This window comes from Argopecten irradians, chromosome 14, assembly GCF_041381155.1.
Source record: "Argopecten irradians isolate NY chromosome 14, Ai_NY, whole genome shotgun sequence".
Taxonomy (NCBI): Eukaryota; Metazoa; Mollusca; class Bivalvia; order Pectinida; family Pectinidae; genus Argopecten; species Argopecten irradians.
In genome coordinates this window covers 31778383-31798366 of record NC_091147.1, presented here as the reverse complement: position 1 = coordinate 31798366, position 19984 = coordinate 31778383, and the positions used below count along the sequence as shown (strand labels likewise).

Here is a 19984-nt window from a genome sequence, read left to right as displayed (position 1 = left end):
GCCATTTTTCATAAAAATCCTTGAAAAATCATACTTTTTGAGTGGTTTTCTCTAAAAATGAATGTGGCCGCCTTCGTGGAGCAGAAAGAGATTTTCACACGTTGTGTATCGTGTAATTACGTATATCCATGCAAAATATAAAGTTGCACCAAGGTGGCGGCCAAATCCATTTCAAGCCTTTTCTAACCTAAAGATGACAAAGTTCTAGCAGATCTGGCGAAAAGAGGAAAATCATCAATTTGATGACGTCATAGGTGGAGCACATCGTGTACATGGTTATAAAAAATTATGTTTTGATGAATGGCAAGTATAAGAGTATTTATTGATGTGAAATTGATGTTGATCAGAGTTAATATTTTTCGGCCTAAAAAATTAAGGCCAAATACTGGTCCTATCATATCTACTCCTTTTTCCATCAGAAATTTCAAAGGGCTGTATCGAGCAAATAGATAGGTATATAGATACAATAACATACTGGTACCTTTGTTTTCTACCTTTCATTCTTCAGAAGCTGAAGTGTTGACATGCATTTTTTTTAGCTACTCAAAAAAGCTTTTTACCTGGCATGTTTATTGGAGGACAACATATTGTCGGACCAGTTGAAATCTGGCTGTTTTTTCTGTGTTTCTGGATATCTAGTGACGTTGATATGGCATGATATATATGGTATCATAAACCAAATTAAAGATAAAATATCTGTCTGTCGATTGATAGTATTCCCATTGTCACATCTTATACAGTTTGATAATTACCATGCTTTTTCTGAAATTGGGTAGTGTTATATGGGCAGCCGAGTTATTGACATCGACACAGTATTACATATACATGGAGAGAAAATGTTTATAGAGCCAAACGCCTGTGCTATAGCCAAGTAGTCTTTAAACACGGTGGAAAATTGTGTTCAAAATGACCATTTCCTAAGGCAGGTTTTGACTATAATTTGAATCAAAAAGATTTTGTGTTTATCATATTATATAAATCCCAAGATGAAAGCAAAACAAAGATGAAGGAATCTAGTTTTATAGACTTTATTTACTGTTACAGTACATGTTGTATTCACATCCACTCACAATAACCAGACCATTCCCGATAATCTTTGTGTTATCTCACTTTCCAAATTGACAATACTAACACTGACCATGTCAACCTGCTGGAAGGGTTCACCTGTTGTTATGAGTTACAGTTATACTTCTGATTTGTGTTGTGAAAGCATAAACATTTTATTTGTTCATACAAAATATGTAATTAATAAATAATAAATGGTCTTGCAGAGAGAGCCATTATATCAATTTTCTAGACTCCACCCAATTGAATGATCTGCATGAATAATTTTTGAACGTTTTCCTCTGGAACTTGATGTTCTCTCAGTTCAAATTCAGATGAAGCTCCTTGATCCTAACAAGCAGCATGGGTAGTGGAATTTTTATTTTGCCTCAAATTCTGACATTATAAATTCTCGGCACAATATTAAATTCACAAACAAGATAATAACACATTCTTTCTTGAAACTCACTCGAGCTTCCTTGTATACTGAACAGAGACAATTTTTGTCATGTATATTCTGAAACAGCTACAGACTTTAAGGTAAAGTGACAACAGCCTTGAGTTGGGTTTTATTTCTCCCTGAACATATCGTCACTGAATTATATATAAGTTTAATGCTATATTTGAATTGACACATTACCTTCAGCAAAAATGGTGTTAATATCAAAATTTAGAATAAAGACAAAGTACACAAACAGCTGAAATATCATTACATGGTGTTTTGTCTTTTTATGTAGGTATCCATTGTGACGTCATTATACTGTTGGCACAATTCACTAAAAAGTATGATGTTACGCTTGCAAGCACATGAATAATCAATACGTACAAACAAAGACAGGTAACTGTAATATGCATATACAAAATATCATTGTACATCAGCTGTCAAAATGTATAGATTTACTTTAACGTCTAGTAGCCAGTTTTTGTTTCCAACTTAAATAAACAATTAAAATGCTTTCTTCATTCTATGCCACACGCGTTGGGAAAAAGGAAAGACCTCGCACAAAATCATCCATTTTATTTTCGAAAAGTTCACTTTTGATGGGCTGGTCTAGGGAACACATTGGATTCCTCACAACATACTCCACAAAAATCTGAAATGAATGATAACAAATGAAAGATACAAGTACTCAGGAGCTGCAACGTTAGGGTTGATTTTGTATTGCTTTAAAATGCCTGATCAAAAGTCAAGGTCATTTAATGGGAATATAAATTATTCATTCTACTAGCAGGATTAAAAAAAAGGAAATATCTTTTATTAAGTTTAAGGTCATCTAACCTGAAATATGTTTATAATCATAATGTCTGTCATCATGTGTCATGTATATCTTTTTAATTCAACTTCTTGTCAATAGCTAAGAAGCCAATTTAATGACCTAATATTGGGCCTCAGTGTGCTGCTGTGATAGGCTACCAATTTGTTCAAATGAATAATCTTGACCTTCATTCAAGGTCACAAATAAATAAAGGATCAAAAAGGCTAAAAATCTTTGAACGACTTGTAAATAAGAAATAAGGTTAGTGATCTAATATTATCAGGCTTGTAGTTAGCAGGGGTTAAAGGCTACCAAGTTGTTCAAATGAATGACCTTGACATTCTTCACAGGGGCCAAATACTGATAGGTTAAAATCTTTTTGCTTATAACTAGTAGCCCTTTATGCCTGATATTGAGCATATGTTGCATGCTGGGATGAAGACCTACTCTACTTTCAAGGTCACAGAGGTCAAATATGTAATCTTCAAACAACACGGAAAAGTACTGACAGATATTGGGCCTGATCAAAGCATGCTGCATGAAACACTTTTAAATTTGTTCACTTTAATGACCATGACCTACTTTCAAGGTAACGGTAACAATTAACTAATAGATTTAATTTCATAGTACAATATGTCTTAATGAATTATTAGTCAATGAACAAGAGGCCCAAGGGCCTTAACGGTCATCTGACTACCTTGGCAATAGCTGTATAGGAAATTAATTAGATATGGTGTCATGGTTAAAAAATAAAAACACTTGGTCATGACCATGTAAGGATCATTTAATGCAAGTTTCAGTCAAACTGCATGGGTAGAACTTCAAGAAGTTCAAAATGTGTTTTCAAGATGGCGGCTTTGGTAGCCATCTTGGTTTTGGGGTCAACCTGACAAATAACAACACTTTGTTGGGACAATGTCAGTATCTTTAAAATTATTCAGACAAGTTCCAGCAAAATCGCACTGGTAGAACTTGAGAATAAGTTCAAACTATATTTTCAAGATGGTAGGAGTGGTGTCCATCTTGGATTTCAGATCAACATAAGATATAAAAACACTTGGTCACAACCACGAAAAGGATCATTTCATGCAAGTATCAGCTAATTAAATCACACTGTCAGAATTTGAGAAGAAATTCTAAATTCAAGATTTTAGAATATTTGACCCCCCTGACCTTGACAGTTAGTCAAGGTCATTCATTCAATAAATTTCAATTGGTAACCCTTCCTTCATCCCAGCATGCCACAGGCAAAATATGAGTACTCTGGGCCTTATGGTTATTGAGAAGAAGTCATTCAAAGATTTTAGCCTATTTGACCCCTGTGACCTTGAAAGTAGGTCAAGGTCATTTATTTTCACAACTTTGGTAGCCCTTCATCCCCGCATACTACAGGCCAAATATGAGTACTCTGGGCCTTATGGTTATTGATAAGAAGTCGTTAAAAGATTTAATGGTTATTGATAAGAAGTCGTTCGAAGATTTCAGCCTATTTGACCCATGTGACCTTGAAAGTAGGTCAAGGTCATTAATTTTCACAACTTTGGTAGCCCTTCATCCCCGCATGCTACAGGCCAAATATAAATACTCTGGGCCTTATGGTTATTGAGAAGAAGACGTTCAAAGATTTCAGCCTATTTGACCACTGTGACCTTGAAAGTAGGTCAAGGTCATTAATTTTCACAACTTTGATAGACCTTCATCCCAGCATGCTACAGGTCAAATATGAGTACTCTGGGCCTCATGGTTATTGAGAAGAAGTCGTTCAAAGATTTCAGCCTATTTGACCCCTGTGACCTTGAAAGTAGGTCAAGGTCATTAATTTTCACAATTTTGGTAGCCCTTCATCCCAGCATGTTACCTGCCAAATATGAGTACTCTGGGCCTTATGGTTATTGAGAAGAAGACGTTCAAAGATTTCAGCCTATTTGACCACTTCATACCAGCATGTTACATGCCAAATATGAGTACTCTGGGCCTTATGGTTATTGAGAAGTCGTTTTAATAAAAAGTTTACGCACGGCGGACGCCGACGGACGGTGCATGATGACTATAGGTCATCCTGACCCTTCGGGTCAGATGACCTAAAAAGTAAACATTTGTACATTAATTACAGTTTCATTTTTATGAAAAGAAAAAATTTGGTAATCATATAATGTATACAAATATTCTGGGTATGACAGTAAAATCATACAGCCTTGTCAGCCATACTTACATTGCTATACATTTGATGTAGAACATCCTTGATGTTTCCCACAGACAGGTCTGTATTCATAATAAACTTAAGTCCACTTGGGGTCTCATAAAAGTGAAGTTTATACTGACTTGTTCTGAAGTTGAGAAATCCATCTTTTCTAACAAATAGTTAAAGACTTATTAAAAACACTTTCTAGCTGATCAAAACTTATTGTTTTAAAAATATATCATATTATTTATCAAAACTATCAATGTACACCAAACAAGGCTAAAGTCCATTCCATTCTGAAGTATTGATGCAAATCAGCTCTATGATATGAAAGAACCTAAAACTTAAGTTTTGATTCAGCCAATTGTAAATGACGTAACTTTTTGTAACATTGTCTTTGATTGGCTAAGTTTAAAATCAAGAAAGTTTTGGCTTAAGTCTGTTTCATGATCCTGAGGCCAGGAATTCTTTCTCTACAGCCATGACAAATAAGAGATATGACATAGATGCCTTAAACTATATTAGAAACATGAAACAGTCAGATGATCATTTATCAATACAATAAAAAAAGATAAATCTCCATAACTCCAAAGGTCACCTGACAAAAGGATACAGATCTGTTGGAGATATCCTATTCACAAAGGATTTGATAGAGTGGAGCATTCCATACATCAGTTTGTATTCCTGTAAGTAAATATCAGAAGCATCAAATATCAATTTGAAAGTGTTTCACCATGGAAAGGCAATGGAAACTCATGGTTACGTTGCTTTCATTATTAAAAAAAAACATCAATAAGGTCAACCAACTAAGCTAATAGCAAATCCAACCTAATCGGAGTAATCCCTATTAGAATTTCTCATAGAGACTCTTTTATATTGATAAATGTCTCTTGATAGTCGTCTCGAGGTGGAGTTCCAATTGGGATCAAATCCCACTTAAAGATTTACTGTCACCGAGACCATATTATAGAGCAGTGAACAAAAAGTTACATACGTATGCATGTAGGGTCTTTATAACTTTACCACAGTCACATTACTAATGGTCAGATACATATAAGATGTGTCGTGGATGTTGTATGTATGTAAATCATCTGAACTTGTGCATGTACAATTAGTACATATGTACATTAGTATATACATTAAATTTTCATCAGTCAGTTAACAGCAGCTTGACATTCTGTCAATAATATAAAGCATAACATATTAAATCAAAGTACTGAAAGTACTTAGACTTAAGCCTAAAAAAAACGTTACAAATCAAGAATTCTGATTTGCATTAATAGCATAAATGATAAATCTCAATGTACAACAGCATGGCCATCAATTGTTGTCAAATTGCAATGGTAAAGAAATTTTTTATATACTTTTTTAGAGTTGATTTTCTATTTCCTTCTACTCAAAACAAAGAACATGTGTTATGCAATACAATAATCCAAAAACATTGCAATTCCTTAGCAGTGTTCCAGCTAGGTCGGGTTAGCAGGGCGCGGCGCCCTGCCCTTAATTCCAAGCACCCTGCCCTTTTTCCTAACGCCCTGCCCCTTTTCCCATCGCCCTGTCCCTTTTCCCATCACCCTGTCCCTTTTTCGATTTCCCCATACTGTCCCGGTATCGTCGGCTCAAATTCGGGACTTAGCAAGTCTAGCTAACACAACTTCCTGCTTCCTGTTTGCTCGCGCACATCATTGATGTCTTCAACTTCCGACTCACAATAAACAAATTTACAATGTTTTTATCTCGCCAAGAACTCGACAAATCGGCAAAGAAATGTCACGATCTTTTGGGGATGTTCAGGTATGTAGTTATATGCAATTTTCGTCATGTAGTTTGATACATTTTTGCCTCATTTGCTTCAAAATCGGCGTAGCATTTTCGCGTGTCGGCTTTTCTTTGATGTGCAATTGATATTTTGCGTAATTTATTGTGTAATTATACATTTTCTGGTAGTGCGAGCTGTGAGGCATGGCTTCGTTAAATCCAGGCACAAATCATCAAAATACACGGAGTTATTTCAGTCATCGAATTCCTCATTTAATCCTATACATTTATTCAAACTCAATTTTGAACAAAAAGTATTACTATAAGCCGTATTTTTCGTTCACTGCGTATAAAATACTTATTTATTTCATGACCAGTAGGCCTATCTTAAACGTTAATTCGCGTCAGAGACATGCAATTTCAAATGATTAACATTGAGAATAAAACTTGAATAATGGTCCAATTGTTTAATATTTTTGTTTTCTTTTTAATTTGTAGAGCTTCCTTCTACTCCATAGATGACAAATCTGATGCTGAGGACTAGTACTCCTGATGTCCAGCGCTAGCTTCACTTATGTATAACCATAGATGTAAATGTAATAATTTTTGCAATACTGCCACAAATGCTAATATAATTTAAAATGCTTTTTAGTTTTAATTTATGTTGATTAGGGTAAAGTGATCGTAAGTCGGACACCCTTTGTGTTCAGAACAGCAGTACGTCGAGATATGAAGACCACTATTAATCTAATGGGTACCGTCCGAGAGAGCACACTTTCTGCATCATATTTCCATTTCGATACTCTCGTTTTTTACCTTACGATACAATACAGAGCAAATAAAGTACCTAACCTGCAATTCGATCAAGAGTCAAACGCATTTGGCTTTGAGTCGGACAGTCCAGATTGCTTTGATATTACGTCGGACAATCGGATTAAGTTAACATTTTATACAATTCTGAATCAACTATATTAGTCATTGATCATTAAATAAGAAATTTGTTGTTCATATTACTTTCGGTAATTGACGTATCGCCAGCTGTCAAGCAAACTGCACATGACTTTGCATTTTGTATTGTGTATGCTACAACATTACATTTGCTCCGACATTGAATGGATACACGTGCGTTTGCGGGCACGAGATGTTGCTATACTTCACTTTAAAATGTTTCCACCTTACATACAGTGCATCTCTGGGAAATCAATAAATATAGCTTGTATAACAAATGAGCCTGTCGAAATAGTTGTAGATATTTCATGGACTGAAAAACGATAGAAACTGCGGTCAATTTTAATAAGGGAATGTATATTGATTTTGTTTCATACAATGCTTGAAATTGGGTTGTTATATGTTTTAACATAACATGTTCCTTGAAAGTATATTCAGGTATTTCTAAGATTCCAGGGAAAAATTATCAATGTTAGTAAAAGTTTAGAACATGACGAACTAAACCACGAAAGGGATCTGCAGTCCACACGCGCTATGTATCGATGTTACGTGGTCAGACGTGGCGAGCACACTGGCCTTATCATCAAACAACTACATATGTATTTGCCTAATCTGAGTTTGTGTTTTATCGTGGTTGCATAAGTTGAATAAGGAGAAATGCCTATCGCTCTAAACCCATTCTGAAATACACTGTACATTTTTTGATGCTAGGAGACTTTGTCCTTTGCAAAGCACAAAAATTTTCAGGAATTGATGATGGCCAATAGCAACTCCGGTGTTCCTAATAAACACATACAGAACCTGCTCCAATTACTTTAAAAAGAATTGAAAACTATACAACCAAAAATGCTGTGTCCAAATTCCAGGATGACTGGATGGACAACATCATTTTCCCGCGTTAATCATGAGTCATGGCCATCCCAAATTAAAGTTTCTGTGTCTACATTGTAGCTTGTGTTGCCGATGTTTTAGATAAATGATTCAGATAATAAGTTTTGATATATGTACCATTGATATGTTAGAGAAAATTGTCTTTTTGATGGAAGAGTAAAAATAATCGTGTATTGTGTACTCGATATCACTTCTTTGCTTTACAAAGTACAAATATGTAACTGCACAATCAACAGAATGCCACCAATAAAATATGAGAAATTTTGGTGTATTCATATTTTTAAATAGAAAATTTATTCATTGGGCTACACACGTTTTTCCACTAAATTAATGTGTGTTGCCATACATTCTGATTAAAAATTTAAGAAAAACGCCAATGGTGACTTGAAACGAAAGTTAAAAGACTGATTAGAAAATAAAAATAGACATTAAATATTTAAAAAATAAATATTAAAAAAATAAGTGATGAAAGATTCAAACTTATATTATGAAAAAGGGTAAATACTGCACCCTTTTATGCCTATATATCACATACATTCACTTGTATAATGATAAAATACACTGTCCGACTTATGATCGTTTTGAACATTTTTGGTGTCCGACTCAAGATCAAATCACGTTTGCGACTTTGAACCAAATTATCAGATAAAATGCTGTTTCTATTGTCAAAATGAAGATAATTCTGCATTTGTTTGACACAAATCTTACAGTTAAACTTCAGCTTTAAGTTTTATGGCGTAATAATCAAAAGAAATGACTTCTCATATCAGTTTGAAGTCACAAAACTTTACCCGCTCTTATCGTGAAATGTACCGCTTTTGCTACTATTATCAATCGGACTTGGCAAAATATGTAAACGAGAAAGTTATCAACGGGAGACAACTCTAGAAAGTCAACACTTCATTTAGTATGTAGACAGCATTTTTTGTAAAGTGGTAACCGCAATTAAGACGGTAAGACGTGTTCAAAATGTCCGACTCTAGATCGTGTCCGACTTAATATCACTCTACCCTATATGACATTACATAGAGATTGAACAGTGTTTTGATTGCGTTAAAGGTGGTATGAACGCAATGGGATACAGACATATTCAATGTAGCGCGTTAGCGCTACATGTAGAATATGTCTGTATCCCATTTTTTTCAGGATGACCGAAGATATAGTTCCGATTGTTGAATGTTATAGCTGCAGTTTGGTTTGAAATATAACAATGACACCTTTCAATTATTTTTAAAATATGTGGTTGTTTCAATTTGATAATTTATCAATAATGTTCATTTTGAATAAAAACTGAGATAACCAAGGCGGAACGACTACCGGTACGGTATCATTGTCAGGGTAGTGATGCGGTCCGAAGTGGAGCGAACAGCCATATTTGATTTTCAACCGAGGAAAGTTACTGTGATATAGCCTATTGATGGTATGACCGTTGAGCTACTGAATGTTTGTCATGTATGTATCGGTCTACGAATACGATATAGACTAAATTCTTCATAGTCATGACTTTTATTTTATTGTACGGATGATAGACAAGTGTTTGCGTGAGTGTAGGCCTATATTGAATGCTAACGGTGGTAACGCTGATGATACTGTTTCGGATAGGCTTCCTGTAATGTTTTTTTTTTCAGGAAACCTGTAGATGATCTGTTAACCTATCGTTCGCTTAGATGCTCCAAGAATTATTCACTGATAATCAGATGTTCTGAATATTTAGGTGAAATGAGTGACCGTACACTCATGTACTACTGAAGTAACTATGGAATTCCCCGAACATTCCTGAGGAAAGCCCTCCGGTTGTAGCCCCGACCAGCGAATCGTTTTGTTGTTTATTACCGTTACAATGCTTGAACACATCTTTTCTTTGATGTCAAATACGTATTTAATTGGATCTAATAAAAACTCTTTATTGTTATATTGAAATCCGTCAACTTATGATGCAAAATATTATCGAAGCGTGAACTAGAAGTAGTCCGAACCTGTACTGCATTTGTATTCATACGTCATTGCGATTACGTTAATTTGAACGCAACGCCCCTCCCATTGACTTTATAGGGGCATATGTAAATATAATGGTGTAAGATACACCATTCTGTTTTTACAATTATTATTATAGTAAAAATATAGTAATTTTCTAATGATAAATATATGTCTAATTCATTATAAAAACATTAAGCTGTTAGGCATATTTCTATTCCCCACAAACCAGATACTGTGTGTTACATGAAAATTAAGCTTAATTCAAAGCTTTGTGTATCTATCAGCTGTCAAATGTCTTGTGACCGACTTTGATATCGATTATTTCAACAATATTCAACTGATCACAGAAAAACCATATATATGTTTATTTGACATTTTTCTTTATCAAAATTCTTATTAATAACAGCAAAGATTTTAAAATAAAGAAAGCAAAAGTCTAATATTCATTAAAAAAAAGTTTTTGTACTACACTCTTGTGTTGCTCACTGATGTATGCAAGTAAAACCATGCACACATAATGGCAGCCTTATATTGTCTTTAACCTCAGGTCTGTTTTCAAAAGCATTATTTAGTGTACACGGAAAGAAAGTTTGATTAATTTACTTTTTTTTTTTTTAAATTATAACTTTTAGGTAGATAGCAAGATCAGTAACAGAGATATTATGTGTTTAAGTTAGATGGGTTAGTTCAAATCCTGGTCTGGAGCTACATTTTCTCATCCTCTTCTTCTCTGCGTTTTTACATGGTGCCGTCAATGATGATGATTATGTTGTGTCGATCAAGGTGCAAGGGTTTGGAATCGAAAGAATTAGTTTGTGAATTTTTTATAGTATAAAATAAAAGATGTGTGCAAAACTAATGCATGAAGGCTTCAAGAGATATGCGAGAAATATGTGTCTTAAGTCCTCAAGTGTGGTGCATTGTACTGCTGCTACAGGGAGGATATGCCATTGAGTTATTGTTTGTGGGAAGAATGAGTATTTTTATGTGCCCTTTGTAGCAGAGATTTGTCTGAAAGAATGTGGATTAGAGTGTCTGGTTCTGTGGTCTGCTGGTATGAGTATGGTATCGTGCTCGACGGTACTATATTATATATTATTTTGTAGAAAAGTATTAACCTCGTGTGTAGCCTTTGTGTCTGAATGATGCATTAATATGCTATGTATTATTGACAGAACGTCAAGCTCCTGTCAGGTTGGGCACATGTAAATGTATTGCTATTATAGCGATATATAGCTATTTATAGCTATGCAAAACTGACGATAAACAAATTAATATTATTAAATTAAATTGATTATTGCGCTATTTTTTTCGAACGAAAAGTGGTTGCATAGTGTTCAAATTATCCTTATACACATTCCCTGCAAGTTTCATGAGTCGGTTTAATTTAGAGCGCAAGCATTTTTATCTCCAGAAATGATGTTTTTCGCTAGTTTTGTATAGCTATAAATAGCTATTATAGCTATATATCGCTATAATAGCAATAAATTTTACATGTGTCCAACCTGACTGCAGAAACGTTAACAGACCACAGGACCATGTATAGTTTCTATATGAAAAAATAGCCAGAAATACATATACAAGAGGCCCAGAGGGCCTGTATCACTCACCTGGTTTTTTGTTAGTAATTATCACAAGACTCGACAATTAGAAAAATAAGCATAATTGACTCCCAAAGTTTAATTTTGAATCACAACCATACAATGATGCTATTGAAACCATATTAATATGCTATCCAATACATAGGTTCAGAGACAAAGTAATTTATATGAAAGTAGTAGCCTAATTGACCTTTTTGACCTCGCATCTATTGCCGTCTAAGGCCCCGGGGGTCAGCCCTATCATTTGTACAATTTCAAATCCCAAACCTATAAGGATGCTACCATTGCATTATAAGTGCTCTTCCGTTCTTAGTTGCAGAGAAGAAGTCGTTTATATGGAAATAGCTAAATTAACCCCTTTTGACCCCACCCTTCAGACCCCCGCATTATGAGCGTAATCCCATGTTAAGTTGCAGAGAAAAAGTCATTTATATGGAAATTGACCACTTTTGACCCCGCCCCTCAGGCCCCGGGGGTCAGCCCTATCATTTGCACAATTTGGAATTCCCACCCTATAAGGATGCTACCATTGTATTATGGGTGCTATACCATGCTTAGTTTCAGAGAAGAAGTCGTTTATATGGAAATAGCCGAATTGGCCACTTTTGACCCCGCCCCTCAGGCCCCCGGGGGGTCAGCCCCATCATTTGCACAATTTGGAATCCCCACCCTATAAGGATGCTACCATTACATTATGGGTGCTATACCACGCTTAGTTGCAGAGAAGAAGTCATTTATATGGAAAAAGCCAAATTGACCCCTTTTGACCCCACCCCTCAAGCCCCCGGGGGGGTCAGCCCTATCATTTGCACAATTTTGAATCCCCACCCTATATGGATGCTACCATTGCATTATCATTGCTATACCATGCTTAGTTTCAGAGAAGAAGTCGTTTATATGGAAATAGCCAAATTGGCCACTTTTGACCCCGCCCCTCAGGCCCCCGGGAGGTCAGCCCCATCATTTGTACAATTTCAAATCCCAACCCTATAAGGATGCTACCATTGCATTATAAGTGCTCTTCCGTTCTTAGTTGCAGAGAAGAAGTCGTTTATATGGAAATAGCTAAATTAACCCCTTTTGACCCCACCCTTCAGACCCCCGCATTATGAGCGTAATCCCATGTTAAGTTGCAGAGAAAAAGTCATTTATATGGAAATTGACCACTTTTGACCCCGCCCCTCAGGCCCCGGGGGTCAGCCCTATCATTTGCACAATTTGGAATCCCCACCCTATAAGGATGCTACCATTGTATTATGGGTGCTATACCATGCTTAGTTTCAGAGAAGAAGTTGTTTATATGGGAATAGCCAAATTGGCCACTTTTGACCCCGCCCCTCAGGCCCCCGGGGGGTCAGCTCTATCATTTGCACAATTTTGAATCCCCACCCTATAAGGATGCTACCATTGCATTATGGGTGCTATACCACGCTTAGTTGCAGAGAAGAAGTCATTTATATGGAAAAAGCCAAATTGACCCCTTTTGACCCCGCCCCTCAAGCCCCCGGGGGGTCAGCCCTATCATTTGCACAATTTTGAATCCCCACCCTATATGGATGCTACCATTGCATTATCATTGCTATACCATGCTTAGTTTCAGAGAAGAAGTCGTTTATATGGAAATAGCCAAATTGGCCCCTTTTGACCCCGCCCCTCAGGCCCCCGGGAGGTCAGCCCCATCATTTGTACAATTTTGAATCCCCACCCTATAAGGATGCTACCATTGCATTATGGGTGCTATCCCATGCTTGGTTTCAGAGAAGAAGTCGTTTATATGGAAATAGCCAAATTGACCCCTTTTGACCCCGCCCCTCAGGCTCCCAGGGGGGTCAGCCCTATCATTTGCACAATTTGGAATCCCCACCCTATAAGGATGCTACCATTACATTATGGGTGCTATACCATGCTTAGTTTCAGATAAGAAGTTGTTTATATGGAAATAGCCAAATTGGCCACTTTTGACCCCGCCCCTCAGGCCCCCGGGGGGTCAGTCCCATCATTTGCACAATTTGGAATCCCAACCCTATAAGGATGCTACCATTGCATTATGGGTGCTATACCACGCTTAGTTGCAGAGAAGAAGTCATTTATATGGAAAAAGCCAAATTGACCCCTTTTGACCCCACCCCTCAAGCCCCCGGGGAGGTCAGCCCTATCATTTGCACAATTTTGAATCCCCACCCTATATGGATGCTACCATTGCATTATCATTGCTATACCATGCTTAGTTTCAGAGAAGAAGTCGTCTATATGGAAATAGCCAAATTGGCCACTTTTGACCCTGCCCCTCAGGCCCCCGGGAGGTCAGCCCCATCATTTGTACAATTTTGAATCCCCACCCTATAAGGATGCTACCATTGCATTATGGGTGCTATCCCATGCTTGGTTTCAGAGAAGAAGTTGTTTATATGGAAATAGCCAAATTGACCCCTTTTGGCCCTGCCACTCAGGCCCCCGGGGGACCAGCCCAATCATTTGTACAATTTTCAGTTAGTAGCCCATAAGGATGCTACCTGTCAAATTTTGTTGAAATCCGACCAGCGGTTATGGAGAAGAAGTCGATTGTTGACGGACGACAGACGACGGACGCTGCGGTATCCCATAAGCTCACCTCGGTCCTTCGGACCAGGTGAGCTAAAAATAGAAACTATACATGGCCCAGCTGTGAATAGACTAAAGAATCCCTGTGGATCTGTAACATCTAGTCCGCTAAACCTGCCTATATTATTAGGCTTTTTTAATTTTTTTTTTTGCCTAATATATAGTCAGCTCGCGGTACCTCTTAAAAATGTGAAATCGTAGGCCAGATTTGGCCTACGCTACGTCAGCGGTATATTTCTAATATATCGTCCATGCAATGCCGGGAAAACATACACATACCTATATATTGGGATCTTATGTACTCCACTGCCCCCATGTTACATCCCATTTATGAAATTAAACAACTCTGCACAATGAAATACTTCCGAGACCCTTCTATTTCACACATTTGTAATGGCCGCCGTATACACATTTAGTAGAGCAAACGGCAGCCAATCAACTTCGCTTCCGGTTTTATTTTTTAAAAAACCACGTGTAGTTGAAAGATAAACAAAATTCAACTGTGTATATGCTACATGTATATGCAACGTGAATATCGCGAAAGTGATGCGGTACCAGCAACAGTCGTGTTCAATATGAATATTTGACAACATGTCGTGTATGTCGACCATAATTTCACTATAAAAACTCTAACTGGCTAGCATTTTGTTTAACTTTCAACTACACGTGGATTTTTAAAAATAAAACCGGAAGCGAAGTTGATTGGCTGCCGTTTGCTCTACTAAATGTATATACGGCGGCCATTACAAATGTGTGAAATAGAAGGGTCTCGAAAGTATTTCATTGTGCAGAGTTGTTTAATTTCATAAATGGGATGTAACATGGGGGCAGTGGAGTAAATAAGATCCCAATATATAGGTACGTGTATGTTTTCCCGGCATTGTATGGACTATATATTAGAAATATACCGCTGACGTAGCGTAGGCCAAATCTGGCAAAAAAAAAATGAAAAAGCCTAATAATATAGGCAGGTTTAGAAATTGAAAAAGCCTAATAATATAGGCAGGTTTAGCCACAGGGCCTCGTTACTATTGATGATATATATAAGATAGGTCACGTCTATTTACATACTATAATGTATGTAAATAGACGTGACCTATCTTATATATATCATCAATAGTAACGAGGCCCTGTGGTTTAGCGGACTATGTAACATCGTGTATGCGATTAAGTCGTTAGGAAAAGTAAAAAAAAATACCTCTTCCTTATCCATCCCGGATTGCTTTCTCCTGTTCCACTCAGCATAGTGTAGGCAAGTCCCATTTCTATCGAAAATATAAAAATTGTAAACTGTCATGTTGTAGTAAAATGGTCTGAAAAGGTGGACACCGGATGTGCCTAACAACACATTTGTAATCTTAATGAGCTGAGCACTATTTTCTTGATTTTGTTTTTAATAAATAGAAATGTTTTTCTTATGATAACATATATATGGTTTTTGGTGAAAATCCATATATATCTGTGAATCTGTAAACTCCATTTCAGTGCATATTTTTTTTTAAGATTCACAATACGCCATCTTAACTACTTCGCGTACTTATATTAATCTTACCGGAAGTGACTTTTTCTTGCCATTTCATCGAAAAGACAATTTACAGGATCGGGCAGAATCGGGCAGAAACGGGCAAAATCGGGCAGGATCGGGCAGAATCGGAGCACAAAATAGTCGTTAAAATGATAAATATCAAGGACGTATATGAGACTTATAAATCCTTGGTGATTATGACCAAATTTAAATTTGCCTTCGTAGATACCCCAAAAGCCATTACGTACAATACTGCCGAGATCCCGAATTTCGTCATTTTTCATAGTCACAAAATTATGTATTCTGGTTAACTTTTTCGTTAGAAATTTTGGAATTTAGTTTATGACATTCAAATGAGTCATTTTATAGTTACTTTTTATCATATTTTCAAACAAAACTTCGAGTATTTTAAAATTCTCAAAGCCGTGCGCAATGTGTCCTGGTCGGCATTTATAGTAATTACGATCTACTTTGTAGCTAACGTTATATTCATAAATCTAAATGTAGTCTATCTAACATGTATTCAAATTATTTAAAAGTAATATCACCTCAATTTGGGACTTCACATAACGGCACATGGAGTAAAAGTGATTAAAAAATAAAAAATAAACTCATGAAATTGAACGATTTCACTATTTTATTTTTCGAGATATCGGCAGCCATACTGTACGTCTACGTACGAATACGGGAATTTTCGTACCGGAGAATTTTCGTACCGGGAATTTTCGTACCGGAGAATTTTCGTACCGGGGAAATTTCGTACCGCAAAACTATTGATATACTTACATGATATAATGTTGTGTTATTAATGCTGTGGATGTATTGAGTTACTCTATGAATTACAATGGACGATTTCTTTTGCGTACAGTATTTAGCTTTTCAGACATCGCGGCAGTCAGTGCTTGGTAGTAACATTACATGACGTATCTAACAGTACTTAGTTTGACATAAATTCAAGTCGTAGATTATCTGCTGAACCAAGTAGATTTTCTGGTGAACCATGATTTAAAAATCATACAAAATGCCATTTATTTTAGAAACATGTCTTAAAGAAAATGCAGCTAAGTCACCGGTCGGTTGAGGAAACCGCCTTGTCAATCACCTGTATTATATTGACTGACACGTGTGGTGAGAGCTCGCCAGCCAATGATATTCAATGGGGGAGGAGTCATACACTTCACGTGCCTGTCAATTATACCTGACTGACTGATTGATCAAAGGAACAGCCACGTGCACGGGAGCACGTCAGTATTAAACTGTGTTCTACAATCAACTGTTTTTGATCGTTACATATATATGTATGTTGAATTTATATATAGCTATGGTCATCCTGTTTTTTCACAGTACCTCGCAAGTTGAAATATGCGCCAGTAAATTATATTTTTTCTAATGTGTAAATTGACGCAATCCGTTTATTCTCAATCTGCATTGTCTCTCTATTGAACTTCTGTTCGAAAGTTACTTTCTAGGGGTTACAGACCTGTTTTACAAAAAGTAGAAAGGCTTTGGCACAAGCAACCGGTTACTAGAAAGTAATTTTGTGATACATACATCTTCGTTATGTATAGGGTTTTCGGTTATTCAAGGATTTACAAGTCCTTGGTTTATTGAAAGATGCTCCACCGCTGACAAATGACAAACTATATCCTATATGAAATTAAGTACTGATTGCACATGCACTAAGGGCAAAATAAATTATTTTATATTACTTTTCGTGTTAATTAGACATATATATACACAATTAAACACCAATTATTGTTCAAGTGATTAATATCATTTATGCTCTGTCGGCGGTGGAGCATCTTTAAAGCGAATAGTCGGGCAAGTGACTGTAAAATCGGTAAAATGGTATTAATATATCCGGTATAATTTCTTATGAATTAGAAAAATAAAACTTTCCGTCAAAATCGCTGTACATGCGAAGAAAATAATAATATCTATGGGAATCCTAAAAGTCCTCCCGACCGGCTATGAGTGCAGTTCAACCTTAACGCATGCGCAACATCCATCACTCTCCGTAGTAAACAAAACATGGCTACCGTAGTTTTGAACCAAAAGGTTTCCGCCAAAACAACCAACTGACTCACCTAAAATGCGAAAGGAAAGGCAATGGAGCAGCGACAATCCCAACAAATGACTCGGTAAACATTACGACGCATTGAGAGTGTTAATACAACTTGTTACAGTGAAGAGAACAGTTCAAACGAGCACGCGGCTCCGGACCGCTATTGTACGTACCTAGGCCTACTACCCGGTACTCCCTGCTCAGCTGATAGTGAGTGAGTCTTCGTATTTTGATCATTATGTAAATAGTCCCTAGCAGTATTTTTTCATAAATGAGTGTTCACATATGGTCACATGTTTCATACCTGTTCCCCAATCGCGTAAAACGTAACCCTGGGGTAAATAGCGGTTCTTTCGTGGGGCCTCTTTAGGGGTAATGAATGCCCTGTATATTTATAAAATGTACCGTTGTAATGCATGTACAGTTAGAATGTAACCGCTAGTGCATTATCAAGCTAAGATTTGTTTCAATTAATCTATAATATTATGCTACCGGTCAATTCATACAGTTCTGATGTATATATTTATAGATTTTTAATTTGTAAATTTTTGTTCTGTACATGTTCTGGTAGTGTTATACACATACATTGTATATAGGATTTACATTGTAGGTTAATTGGTAAAATTGTATTGTATATGTTCTGATATACACATATACATATGTACATGTAGGTTTTAGCTTGCTTTTTATATATATTTGGAGGACACATACAGTATTATTTCTGGTCATAATAATAAATAGTGTTTGTATATTTATTACAACTGTACCTGGTTCATGTGTATATGACAAACTTTACAGAGTTGAAATGTACTGCAGCCATATATCATTTATAATTATTCTGAATTTTTGTTGGAACTATAGATAATGAATTTTGTATCTTTTTTGAAACAATATTTGATTCTATCAAATGCATCAGTGACACATTCACAACTTATAAAATGTTTTCTCTAAAATAAAAAAAACCCTGTAGAATGAACCTACATTTATTCATTTATATATATATTTGAAATTGATCATTTCAATTTTTGTCATATTCAACAGATATAAAAAATTGTTGGTTCTTTTTTTTCAGGCACCATGCATGCATAGTGACATGAATACAGAAAGTTCATCCCTTGGACCTGTATACAAGTGTATGTATACATACACATACAATTAGCATCATATGAAGACTGAAGAATGTTGATATGAGTGCTCTTGAAAGTAAACTTTTCCAATATGGACCTAGAAGATCATGAACAGAACATTTAAACAGTATTAATTCATTAAATGTTCCTTTCAACTGTAATCATTAAATAAAATTATGATGCAATACTTTTTTCATTGTTTAACTTTGTAGAAATATTTGTTTATATTAGTCCTCTAGATCCAGTGATTATAATTCTTGCATCCATATGCCGGCCCATTTGTTTGTCAGGGCTTGTGAGATAGCTTTTCAATTACTTTTAAAATATAAGGATTTTTTTTTACATATAGCAATATAGATACCATTGTCTTAGGATTTCTAAATTCTACTTTACAAGAGAGTAGACTCAACATATAAATAAAACCATAAAACTAGCAAGTTATCTGAAATGTTAAAAATCTTTTTGTCTGAACCAAATTTCACATTTATTGTCTATGTGTAACTTGTACATAGACCATTTATGTATTAATACTGTAGTAACAGTGATTACAAACACATAGACTAAAATGTAGTATGTAGTACTATGTACATCTGTCTTTGATTTGAGTTCTAAACAAAAAAGTGGTACCTATTGGGAAGTTGTGACTTGGGCGGAGGGTGAAATACAGAAGAAATAGCTACACATGGAAAAAAGAAAGATATACAGTACCATATGGATTCAAAGTTGCTCCAAAATCAATGAGACTAAATAACCAAAAAAAGCCATGTAAACCCCAAATATGCAATGACCAGATCAATGATAAAGCACCCTTCCACTTCCAGTTATCTGTAGCTATTTCTTCTATATTTCAACCCCCCACTCAAGTTACAACTTCCCATCCTCATGATTCTTCTGTCTTTTAGCCCCCCCCCCCCCCCCCCCCACCCCCACCCCCCCAACACACACATACCTGATCGATTGTCATGTTATTTCAGGTTCCTATTCAGGTATTATTCCTAAAAACCAAAAA

The 19984-nt window shown here is 36.1% G+C and overlaps 1 protein-coding gene across 1 annotated transcript; it reads right to left on the bottom strand.

Moving 5' to 3' along the window:
- Positions 1–1012: 1012 nt before the first annotated feature.
- On the bottom strand, positions 1013–15734 carry LOC138307897 (trafficking protein particle complex subunit 1-like). Its single transcript, XM_069248824.1, has 4 exons — positions 15457–15734; positions 5096–5166; positions 4513–4651; positions 1013–2138 (listed from the first exon to the last, which is right to left on the bottom strand). Exons 1-4 carry the CDS (start codon positions 15553–15555, stop codon positions 2010–2012), a joined length of 438 nt encoding a protein of 145 aa, XP_069104925.1. The 5' UTR covers positions 15556–15734; the 3' UTR covers positions 1013–2009.
- Positions 15735–19984: the final 4250 nt, after the last annotated feature.